Source organism: Aquarana catesbeiana, linkage group LG03, assembly GCF_042186555.1.
Source record: "Aquarana catesbeiana isolate 2022-GZ linkage group LG03, ASM4218655v1, whole genome shotgun sequence".
NCBI classification, from domain to species: Eukaryota; Metazoa; Chordata; class Amphibia; order Anura; family Ranidae; genus Aquarana; species Aquarana catesbeiana.
This window is the reverse complement of record NC_133326.1, coordinates 573,698,365-573,711,220: the sequence shown is the minus strand read 5'-3', so window position 1 is coordinate 573,711,220 and position 12,856 is coordinate 573,698,365. Positions and strand designations below refer to the sequence as shown.

Below are 12,856 nucleotides of genomic sequence, written 5' to 3'. Positions count from 1 at the left end.
TGTATTGCAAAAATTTTCTGCAAAGGTTTTTCTTTTTCTGTTTAATTTTCCCAAGCAATCTGGGAGCCTAGAATGCAAATTTGGAGCTGGTAGGTGGCTCGCCTGCCCCCTCCTGTCCTTTGGGTCATTATTATGAACAGTTAGTTTAATAACCAGGAGGCTGGAAAACAACCATTGACTTGTATGCTTTATGTCGGTATAAAGGCCACCTGGACTAACAGGTTTAGGGGTATTTCAGAACAATTTGACAGGTACATGTAGACACCAGAGGGAGCCCAACTTACAATACTGCTTTTAACTTTAACATCATACTTTTAATAAACCTGAAATGGGACGTCAGGGTCCACAACAGTCTGTTCATAAATAAAACTCAGCATCTTGATTCATAACACCCCTACAGGCTATTGTAATAGTATCTATGTTAGGTTTGTCCCACCAACAATTAGGTCTCCTTGCGAGGAAGAGGGGAAGATTTTCAGCAACAAATGTGCTCAATAAGAGTTTTCTAAAATGTATTGGGTGGGCACTGTGAGCTCAACCTGATGGGGGTTTTGCCATGTGGGGCAATACCGCAAGTTTCCTTTATTGACATGTGTTTAATCGACTTTATTGAACGCAGCCCATCCTGCACCCCCCTCTTGTGGGGGATATGCTGTAATTAATAAAATTGATCACATATTTGATAGAAACAAAAAGCCAGAGTGGAGGGGCCAGAATATTTGAGGGCCCAGAGCAGGGTCACTTTCGTATACGCACTTCAGGAGTGCACACGCCCCATTCACTCCTCCGCCACTCCTTTTGGCTACCAGAAGCGAAGAGAAATGTCATTGTCTGTTAATACATACACAAAAGTCTATCTCAATAAAGATTCTTTAACAGGGTTTTTCAAAAAGCAACAGTTATATTGACCTTTTAACTCGCTTACAAATTACAAATAAAAAAAAATAAAATAAATAATTCAGGTCTAGTAGAAGTTTCAGAGGACACCATTCTTTTAGTTTTCCCTCATAGTGTACATGTTATTTCATTTTTTTTCTTTACAAAAAGAGATGAAAATTAATAAATAAAATGGGCAGAGGTTACTCAACAGGTACAGAATTTGGATTGAACAATTTTTCTGTTAAAAAAAACAAAAACAAAAATAAAAATAAAAAACAAAAAAAGAAACACACATAGGAAAGACTCTGGTGCAAACACGAAATAAAAAAGGAAAACAAAGGCTTTTACACACACAGAGAATTTCTTCCAATGGCGAGCTATTAAAATTCCTCGCTTACAAATAACGCATTTCTGTCTTACTCATGGAACACGGACGCCAAAATACATAATAGTTCCATTGCCCCACATCGTAACATTCAATGAATCGCTTACCAAAGCGCGGACAGCATCATCAGTGTGTGCACCGTCCCTTTGTTTGTTCATTTTGCACTTGCAATCAAAAGTAGGATATAACAAATTATTTGTAAAGCCTGCTAGTTTTGAACACAGCCCCTTTTTATCAAGTCTCTGACCAGAACACTGTGATGTAAGCCTGGGAAGGGTTAGAGAGGCACTTTAGATTGGCTGGTAGTTTGTTTTTTTATTATTAATTTTAACCCTCTTCTTGCTGCAGGGACCAGGGTGGGGTAGTCATCCTGGACAACAGTCAATTTCATTTATTACGCCCGGTGCATTTCTGCTTACAGACACTAGGTGGTAGTGTTATCAAAGGAAACCACTGCAGGTCAAGGAGGCACTTTGGCAGTGAAGTTTCAGTTTTCCGATGGCAGCGACAACTTTTTCTGCTATGACATCAGGATTGGCTTTTGTCTCACCTCCAAGATATCTGCAAAGAGAGGAAAAAAGTATAAGCACACACAGCTGTTCTGGTTTTGGTTTAGGTAATTCCAGTCAACAAGTGCAACCAATCACTCCTAAATATATGGCAAACATTGTAAACGCTTTACTGCACTGCAGCAGCCAGATTCCAGGAATCTCCTCACATGTGGCGTGAAAGTCGTTTTCCCTGAAATCTGATATGTAGCCTCCTTTTTCTTATTGCTCAAAAGAGCTGCAGATTGAAGCTTCTGGAGGTATGTTTCATTCTGGTCTTACCAAAACTGAGACACCCCTCTTTCTGTGGAGACAGGAAAGAGCTTGCAGTGGAAACCCTTTTCCAATTAAAAAAAAAAAAAAGGGGGGGGGGGGGGGGGAGGACAGGCCAAATAATTTCCCAGAACTTTAAAATAATCAGGTTTAATACTCTGGATGACTTTTGGTTTTTTAAAAGAAAGTTAAAGAGAAAAAAATCCCCTGCAAGGCAATGTCTTAATGTGCTAGTATGCATTGTGTTCTAGCACATTATGAAAGACTTCCCTTTAAACAAAGCCCACCAGCGTCGCGCTATCACCGGTGACAGGGTTTCCATCATGGTCTACCTTTCGGGTTCGCATCCCTCCACCTACATAAGTGGCCGGAGGGGGTTCCCATGACATCACTCCGCCGTTTATGGTGTGGGCTCTGAGGGTCTGGCACGGTATGCTGGACCTTCAGAGGGCGGTGATGTCATCGGCTGCATGCACTCTGAATATCTCCTAAACAGTGCAGGTTTAGGAGATATTCACAGTATTCACAGTACCTACAGGTAAGCCTTATACAGGCTTACTTGTAGGTAAAAGATGAAAAAAAGTGGGTTTACTACCACTTGAAGGGATTTTTAATGGTTTTTTTTTAGGTGTTTATTTTATTATCATTTTTATATAATTAATTTATTTCTAGTTTTTCTGTTTCAACATTGGTATTAAGGAATTTTAGAAACTTAAAAGCCTTGCTCCTACAATACAAAACTTGTTTGTAACAGTCTTTGTATTTCTTTAATTTAACATTTTTGTTAAAAAAAAAAAAATCTTCTTTGTGAGGGTCCTGGATAGGGTCAGGGGAAACAGATACAGCTCTACTTTGCAGCAAGAGAAACACTTCCAATAGTGATTTATGGCTCACCTCTGTAATCAACGATCAATAGATTACCGATACGGAGATCTGCTGTTGCATGGGGAGGGGTCGGGGATGCAGAGCCTTCTAGAGCAGTGCTTCTCAACTTCAGCCCTCGTACCCCCAACGGGCCATGTTTTCCTTTACTTTGCACAGCTGCTTTAAATCAATATCAATGACATGGTATCGATAAGAGCTATTTGATCTAAGGGAAGTTCCCAAAACATGGCCCGTTGGGGGTACTTGAGGACTGAGGTTGAGAACCACTGTTCTAGAGGAGCCTCTCCCAACCTTTTAACATGGAGGAACCTCTGTTAATAGTTACTATATCTGCAGCTCACAGTACAATAATCAGTGGGAAGGATGTTCCTTACATTTATTACAGGTACTTCTATAGCGCTGTCAATTTACGCAGCACTTTACATATATATTGTACATTGACATCAGTCCCTGCCCTTAAGGAGCTTACAATTTAAGGTCCCTAACTCACATACAGTATATACATACTAGGGACAATTCAGACAGGATCCAATTAACCTACCAGCATGTCTTGTGTGTGTGTTAGGTTAGCATTTGCAAACCTATAGATGAGAGTTAAAACAATAAGTCTGGTGGTGTGGTTATGCGATCCCATGGTAATATATATACGGTCAGTAAAAGAATCCTCCCCCTACAGATAGATGGCAATAGTGTCCCCATAAGGAAAGGGGACAGCTGTAGATGCAGAGATCACAGGACAGCTAAGAGATCTTAACTGCAGCCCAAAATGGGCCCCACCCAAGAGCATGGCCAGCCGCAATACTCCATTACCAGGAAAGTTGCATCCTTTTGGGACCCTATTACCATGGGATCGCATAACCACACCACCAGACTTCTTGTTTTAACTCTCATCTATAGGTTTGCAAATGCTAACCTCTCCATGCATTTCCAGGTGTGCGCTTTACCCTGATGAAGAGCGATACTCAAAACGTGTCAGACAGTTTCTACATCAAGACTGTTACACCTGAACTGAGAGTTTATGGGGTCCTATTCCCCTATGGTCTAACATTCAGTGTATGTTTTGAGATATGGTTTTATGTTCTGTAATAAAATGGTTTAATATATATTTTCTGCCTTTTAAACATATTTGGTGGTGGGAAAGTCCCATACACCCATGAAACAATTTGTTGGATAAACTATTTCTGGGATGTTGGCACCGTAGTAGGCTCCAAGCACACCAGTTATATTCTGTTAATTTTCCCTTTGCTAGGGTGACAACCATACTGAGTAGCATTGTCACCCTAGGAAAGGGAGTGTGTTGGGACTACATAGGACAGGAAAGATCTTAAATGGCAGAATTACCAGGTTAAAATAAAAGCAAAAAAGTGAAGGAACTAATGCAGGCACCATGTCTAAGGACTGTTAAAACTATGTTTGCAATGCTATCAGTTTTTGTTATTGGTTTTAAAAACCCTTTAGGTTCTGTCAAACGTGTCACTTTAATGTTTACGTCTCCAATCCCAAATATTAGAAAAAGATGAACAAGTAATAAATAATAAACTTTGAATGGTCAGGGATTTACCAGACAGGATGCGCTGCAGTGGCAGGGTGACATAGGTCAGGTGTGCATAGAGAAGGAAGTTCTCGTCGGTTCTGTTCAGCTTCAGCCATGACCCCACCAATGATCTTCCCGTTCCAGAGAGGGAGCGAGACCGCAGGTTTGTTACATTGTTTATATCTGTGGAATGACGTACAGCACGGTTATATACAGAAGCACCTATGGGAATGTACAGGAGTTTGGCTGCATTTTCTTTTATTAGAATGATATTAAACTCAGTTTTTAAGCAGTTTCAGCTGCTGATACAATCACTTAGGCCCCTTTCACACATGCGTACTGTTTGTCCATTTTTCATCCATCCGTTGACGGATGAAAAACGGACATCCATGCACCTCTATGGAAAAATGGATGATTATCCATTTACATCTGCATCTGTCAACATCTGTTTTTGGGAACAGATAAAAGCCCTATTTTTATTCTGTTAAAAAAAACGAATCAAACGAAAAACGGATTTAAAACAGACAAACGATCCATTTTTGCATGAAAAACGGCTTCTGGGACTCAAGTTTAAAATCGTGTCAGTTAATTTTTTCTGTCCATCTCCCATTGGAACCTTCTCTCTTGGGAGATGTGACAGGAACTGAAAGTAAACCTCTACAAATTGAAGGGATTTTCCCTTCATTTGCACAAATCAAGTTCTAACAATATCCTACACTTACAAAAACTACTTGGTTATACAAAAACACTTTCAAACTGAATGTCAGGTAGATATCAATTATTGAAGCTCTGTAATCGTAAATATATAATAAAATATACTTCTTTAAATGCAGTCCAAGTACCTGAATTTGCAATATCCTGTACAGCAGAGCTCAACTGTGAAAGAGAAAGGCAGGACTGGAAGCCATTCAGGTGCAGAATATGCTGATAGGAGGAGAAAGAAGGGGGATGCCCTCATCAAGGTCCCACTTCTCTTTCACTATCCAGTAAGCAGGAAGGGGTAAAAAAAAAAAAAAAAAAAAAAAAAAAGAAGAACACTACTGTATCCCTTCTGCAGTCTATCACAGAGAAAGTGGTGTCATCCTTTTAGCAGTGCTGTGTGGTGAAGCTTTGTAAATCTCAGGACTGGATAAACGACCAAATCCTTTGGCAGGTAAAAGTGAGTACACCCCTCACATTTTTGTAAACATTTTATCATACCTTTTCATGTGACAACACTGAAGAAATGACACTTTGCTACAATGTAAAGTAGTGAGTGTACAGCTTGTGTAACAGTGTAAATTTGCTGTCCCTTCAAAACAACTCAACACACAGCCATTAATGTATAAACCACTGGAAACAAAAGTAAAAAACACCCCTAAGTGAAAATGTCCAAATTGAGCCCAAATAGCCATTTTCCCTTCCCGGTGTCATGTGACTCATTAGGGTTACAAGGTCTCAGGTGTGAATGGGGAGCAGGTGTGTCAAATTTGGCGTTATCACTCTTACTCTCTCATACTGGTCACTGGAAGTTCAACATGGCACCTCATGGTAAAGAACTCTGAGGAACTGAAAAAAAGAATTGTTGCTCTACATAAAGCTGGCCTAGGCTATAAGAAGATTGCCAAGACCCTGAAACTGAGCTGCAGCATGGTGGCCAAGACCATACAGCGGTTTAACAGGACAGGTTCCACTCAGAACAGACCTCACCATGGTCGACCAAAGAAGTTGAATGCACGTGCTCCGCATCATATCCAGAGGTTGTCTTTGGGAAATAGACGTGTGAGTGCTACCAGCATTGCAGCAAAGGTTGAAGGGGTGGGGGGTCAGCCTGTCAGTGCTCAGAACATACACCGCACACTGCATAAAATTGGTCTCCATGGCTGCCATCCCAGAAGGAAGCCTCTTCTAAAGATGATGCGGTTTAGACATTAATGTCTGTGTGTTGAGTTATTTTGAGGGGACAGCAAATCTACATTATTATACAAGCTGTACACTCACTACTTTACATTGTAGCAAAGTGTAATTTCTTCAGTGTTGTCAGATGGAATCAAATATTTACAAAAATGTGAGTGGTGTACTCACTTTTGTGAGATACTGTATGTGTATATGTATGTATGTATGTACAAATGTTTTGGCATTCTCATGTTTATTTCTTTTGTTTGTATTGGTATAACAAAAAGTGGAGAAACAAAAAGCCAAATCTGACACATTACACGCAAAACTCCAAAAAAATGGACTGGGCAAAATGATTGGCATTCCAAGTTTGTGATGCTCCTGTAATTTGTAATTAAACTCACCTGTATCAATTAACAGGTGCTGACAATATGTAAATCACACCGACAACCAGTAAAAAAAGGGAAAAAATGTACTCAACCTTTCTGTTGTGTGTCTCTGTGTGCCACACGGAGCATGGAAAAGAGAAAGAGCAGCAAAAAATTGTCTGAGGATTTGAGCACAAAAATTGTGGAAAAGCTTGGACAATCCTCAAGGTTACAAGTCCATCTCCAGAAATCTTAATGTTCCTGTATCCACTATGCGCAACATTGTCAAAAAGTTTACAGCCCGTGGAACTGTAGCTAACATCCCTGGACGTGGACGAAAGAGAAAAATTGATCAAAGATGGCAACAAAGGAATGTTCGAATAGTGGATAAAAAAAACTTCGATCAACTTCCAGACAAGTTTAAGCTGACCTTCAGGCACAGGGTACAACTGTGTCACCTCAAACTATACGTCGCCATCTGAATGAAAAGGGACGCTATGGTAGGCCCCCTCTGCTGACACAGAAACATAAAAAAAACAGATTGGAGTTTGCCAAAACTTAACTGAGGAAGCCAAAATCCTTTTGAGAGAATGTGCTGTGGACAGACTAAACAAAACTACAGCTTTTTGTTTACTACCAATTTCTATTGTTTTCAGAAAAAGAATTGAGGCCTTTAAAGAAAAGAACAGTCACACATGGTGGAGGTTGACTGGTGTTTTGGGGTTGCTTTGCTGCTTCAGGCACTGGATGTCTTGACTGTGTACATGGCATTATGAAATCTGACAACTACTAAAGAATTCTGGAGTGCAATATAGGGCCCAGTGTCAAAAGCAGCAGTTATGCATACAAACGGTGAAAATGGTCTTCTATGTCCTACCTCCATCGTCATCGCTGTCCCGGAAAAACTCCTCACTGTCATTTGCGGAGTGTGACTTCTTCATCTCTGCTATTCTGTTCCTGGGCACTTTCCTCTTAAGGGACGGAGAAAAGAAGGATGGACGGTTGTTGCGCTCTGGAGTGGGCGGAGTGCTAAATGACGTCACCTGACGGGACAAAGAATACAACTGGTCAGCAATATAATTTACAGCAGGCCTCTGATTACAAAGTGTTCGAGGAAAGAACTGTATCAACTGGCATTGCCCACATCTACCAATTGGACCTTTTATTTTCTAATAGACTTGAAGAATTAAAAGGTAGAATCTGACTGGTTATTATGGGTAATGCACAAAAGAACCACCGTGGATGGAGCTAATAGTACGGTTGTCGTTTGCCCATTTTGGCTTTCCTTGATGGCCCTTTTCACCTGCCTCCGATACTCACCTGTGCTGTTCTACCCTGCTGTTCTGTTCACCTGCCCGGGCCCTTGGAGCTGCCATGTACTTCTGGATACAGAGAATAAATATGTTCTCCCCAGAGATGTGCTATTTCATGGATTGGCGAATCATCAGGTCCAAGCACTTTAACATGGGTGGATGTTTCTTAGACCTGTGTAGGCTTGAACACAAAGCTCACACAGGGCTTTCCGCTTAGGTCTGTAGCAGGTGAACATGGCAACGGGGAGGCTGGAGAAAGCAAGGATTCGTAGAAGGAGAGGATATGGGCTATTCATGACATTCTGTCACTTTGCCCAAAAGGGAAAAGTGTCAGGGTTTGCTTTTATGTAAATAAAGATAGGAGAGGCCATACTTCAAAAACCTTTATTCAATCGATTTAGAATTAGCGGTAGTTTTACTACAGAAGATCTTGTGGTGAAGCAGTATAGGACAACCAATAATGCATCATATCTGCAGTGAAAGTTTACATCTTTTGTTCAACTCTGTTCTCACATCTGCCCCACAGTGTACAGACTGCTCTCATACTCACTCTCTCATGCAGTGGTGACCCCGGGTTGGAGTCCTCCTCTGTACCGTACGGCGACGTGTCTCCTGTGGACACCCTGCTCACAGCCATCTCCGCATGACCTTTGCCTTGCGGTCCCTTCATCCGCACAAACTCCATGTTGTTATATTTGTAGAAGCCAAAGGACATCTTCTGAGCCATCTTGGCTGCCATACTGACCTGTGAGAAACAGATAATGAGACCAGTCACCAGGTCAATAAACACATAGCAGCCCTCCTGCAGCTATAACAAGCCTGTCCATGTCAGACTGCTACAAAGAATCCTTCCAGTGACAGAGCAGTACAGGTAGCAAAAGGCACCCGTACCACCTACTTTAAAGTAGGAAATCATTTACGGTCCAAAACAAAATGAATTCCTCTGGGGGCTAAAATGTCTCTGAGTGTCAGAACTAAGAATGTGTTTTCGAAAGAAACAGCACCTTTCAATAACAAGCTAATACAGGAGATATAGATACACACACACACACACACAAAATACAAGCAAAAAATTAGATACACATATGAAATATATGGAGACAGTTTTACCTGCCACAGTATTTTTTCTTTCCATCCAGATTTACATAGCTCGTCCCACACAGCACAGGCAATACAAGAGACCTGCTTTTTCCCTGCCATAAGTCACACTTACAGGTTTTGTCATCACGCAGCCTGTGGACTGGACAGTGAAAGGAAAAGCAGCACACAGTTCACCTTTCATTCCACTCTCTTCTCCTATCAGCATGTTCCTTGCACTGCACAACCGACTGGCTTTTTTGCTGCCTCTCCTTCCCCAAAGTCTAAGCTCTCTTTTTTTTTTTTAATCAAAAAAGGTTTTTATTATATCAAACGTAACAAGCATTTTTAATACAAATATGTATATATACATTCCATATAAGTTATATAAAAGTCAACATATAGTTACAGGGAAAATTTAAATACAGACTTTATAATGTAGCTTATATAAATGCGATTACTACTTTCATGTTGCCTACTATAGTATTTTCAATAAAACAAGGAGAACAAAAAGTAAAGAAAATAACACAGAAAAACAAGAAGCGGTGAAAGGAAAAAAAGAACAAAAAAAAAAAAAAATGGGTTCAAATGAAAATGAAAAACATTTCAGCCTGTCAGAGCCATTATACCTTTCTCCTCTACATGACCCTATAACTGTATGCCTTCTACCACCATGGTCACTTGTCTACTGTGACCCTCCACCATGTGTGTCAATCTTAGCATGCATCTTTAATCTGGTACACACCTCAGCTCAGGACTCTCAGCATTGTAGAAGTCTGTTAAGGACCAGTTGTGGAGGAGCTACTTCCAGGGCGCCTAACCAACACTGCCATATTTTCTCAAACTTCTTTGGTTATTTTCTATGGTAATAGGTGTTTTTTCCCGTATAAGTATAAGTATATTATTAACCTCCTGGATCCACTGTTTGCCTGAGCTCTCTTTTACAAGGAATGCTGATACCAGGTCAAATTCCAGTACACTAGTTACATTTAAAAATTAATTTAAAGAGGTATTAATGATTACCAAGCTCAAATTAACTATGCTACTTCTGTACGCTCTCCCAATGTTTGTGCTGGTTTCCCCTAGTTTCTTCCCAACACCCAAAAGTATAGGGGAAAGGTCCTATGTGTTTAGGAAGGACATTAGACTGTAAACTACCATGGGCAGGGACTCATAAGAAGGGTTCAGTGTAATCTGTAAATCATTGTGCCAGATGCAATAAAGCCCGACTCCAGACAATTTTTTTTTTTTGGTTTAGAAAAAAGTGTTGAAGAATTTATATCAATGCTTGTGAAGCCACATTTTTTTTTCCATATTTTTTTTTCCACAGAGACTAGAAAACAAATACGGATAGGTGACAAGAATTCAAGTAGTGCAAAGTAACAGTATATATATATATATATATATATATATATATATATATATATATATATATATATATATATATATATATATATATATATATATATATATATATTCATTAAGTCAGGGTCCCCAAAGCCCCCCTCATTACATCAGGGTCTCCAGAGAGCCTTCCTCCAAGATGCAGCTTGTCACCTGCCACCAGATGCGGATTGTTACATAAAGAGGCTGGGGTTCTACAGACAGAGGCTGGGGTTCTACAGACAGAGGCTGGGGTTCTACAGACAGAGGCTGGGGTTCTACAGACAGAGGCTGGGGTTCTACAGACAGAGGCTGGGGTTCTACAGACAGAGGCTGGGGTTCTACAGACAGAGGCTGGGGTTCTACAGACAGAGGCTGGGGTTCTACAGACAGAGGCTGGGGTTCTACAGACAGAGGCTGGGGTTCTACAGACAGAGGCTGGGGTTCTACAGACAGAGGCTGGGGTTCTACAGACAGAGGCTGGGGTTCTACAGACAGAGGCTGGGGTTCTACAGACAGAGGCTGGGGTTCTACAGACAGAGGCTGGGGTTCTACAGACAGAGGCTGGGGTTCTACAGACAGGGGCTGGGGTTCTACAAAAAAAAAAAAAAAAATTAAATTATTAAGCGAATATTGATTGGTTTGCGCGTCTACAAAATAGGGGATAGATTTATAGCATTTTTATTATTATTATTATTTTTTTTTTACTAGTAATGGCGGCGATCTGCGATTTTTATCGTGACTGCAATATTGCGGCGGACATATCGGACACTTTTGACACTATTTTGGGACCATTCACATTTATAGAGCGATCCGTGCTATAAAAATGCACAGATTACAGTATAAATGTGACTGTCAGGGAAGGGGTTAACACTAGGGGGTGATCGAGGGGTTATTTATGTTTCCTAGGGAGTGATTCTAACTGTAGGGGGAGGGGACACACAAGGGGAGGAAACCGATCGGTGTTCCTCTGTACTGAGAACACACCATCGGTCTCCTCTCCCCTAACAGGACATGGATCTGTGCGTTTACACACAGATCCACGGTCCTGCTCTGTTACCGGGCACGCGCATCGGGACCCCAGTGATGCGGTGGGTGCACGCGAGTGCCGCCTGCGGCGTGTGCCCCCTGGTGGGCCGGGAAGGCGAGGGTGTCATATGATGCCCTCCCAGAACGAGAGCCACGCCGCCTGGCCGTCATATGACAGCTGGCGGGCGGCAAGCGGTTAAATTCATGCCTCCCCCCATTTGATTAAAAAGGACCAGGTCAGATTTGTACCTCAAAGACAGGCAGGAGATGCCATTAGACAAATTATACAATTGTAACACCTTGCCCATAACCGTTCACTGGAAACAATGCTTTTATCACTAATTGTGAACAAGGCATTTGACACCCTGTCGTGGCCTTACCTTATGTCTGTACTCCGGCACTATGGGTTTGGTACTTCCTTTTTGAGTTGGTTGACGGCATCATATGATGCCCCTCAGGCCAAAATTAAATATTATGGATTTGAATCATCTCTCTTCCCTATCCGGAGGGGTACTCGTCTGGGTTGTCAACTTTCACCACTCCTTTTAGTCTTGGCCTTGGAGCCTTTGGCAGAGGCGATTCATTCAACACCCAGATATAAAAGGCATTGAGGTTGCGGGGATCTCATTATACGACATTCTGCTAACACTGACAATGCCTAGAGTTTCACTGCCTAATTTATTATCCCTTTTAAGTACTTTTGCATCCTATTCAGGCCTGCATGTTAACGTAAATAAGTCTAAGGCTAGGTCGGTGAATCTTTCTCCCCCCGAATTGGCTTCACTGAACGAGACTTTCCGATTCAATGGCTTCCCTCCTGCCTTATTTAGGGGTTCGACTTACCCCTAAATATGAAGGGCTATATCAGGCCAACTTTACCCCTCTCTTTAGGAAACCGACAGATATGCTCTCTTCCTGGTCTCATCTCCCATTATCTCGGTTTGGCAGGATTGCTGCAGTTAGTATGTCTTATCTTCCGAAACTACTATATTTTTTCCAAGTATTGCCAGTCTCGATCCCTTCGCATATATTGCGTATTCATCAAAGTAAACTTTTGAAAGTTATATGGGGCTCTATTCGCCCCCGAATCAATAAAAGGGTCTTATACTCTCGGAGGATCAGTGGGGGACTTTCGGTCCCCAACTTACAGGCATGCTATACTGCAGCGACCATAGCCCCATTATCCCATCTCTATGATACATATCAACTACCATTATGGGCCACTATGGACCTGGTTGACTCCCACCCTATTCGTATATCATTAACCTGGCTCCCTTCTATACATCGCCCGACTAGAATCGGACCAT

The 12,856-nt window shown here is 41.5% G+C and overlaps 1 protein-coding gene across 1 annotated transcript in view; it reads right to left on the bottom strand.

Annotated features, from left to right (window-relative positions):
• Nucleotides 1-974: 974 nt before the first annotated feature.
• The window catches only part of KIAA0930 (KIAA0930 ortholog), a 28,529-nt gene continuing 16,647 nt past the window's right edge, over nt 975-12,856 (bottom strand). The window contains exons 6-9 of the mRNA XM_073621920.1: nt 8,611-8,805; nt 7,625-7,790; nt 4,532-4,687; nt 975-1,825 (exon numbers count right to left, since the gene is read on the bottom strand). Coding sequence (XP_073478021.1) covers nt 1,785-1,825; nt 4,532-4,687; nt 7,625-7,790; nt 8,611-8,805 — 558 coding nt within the window. The 3' untranslated portion in view covers nt 975-1,784. The remainder of the gene's footprint in view (nt 1,826-4,531; nt 4,688-7,624; nt 7,791-8,610; nt 8,806-12,856) is intronic.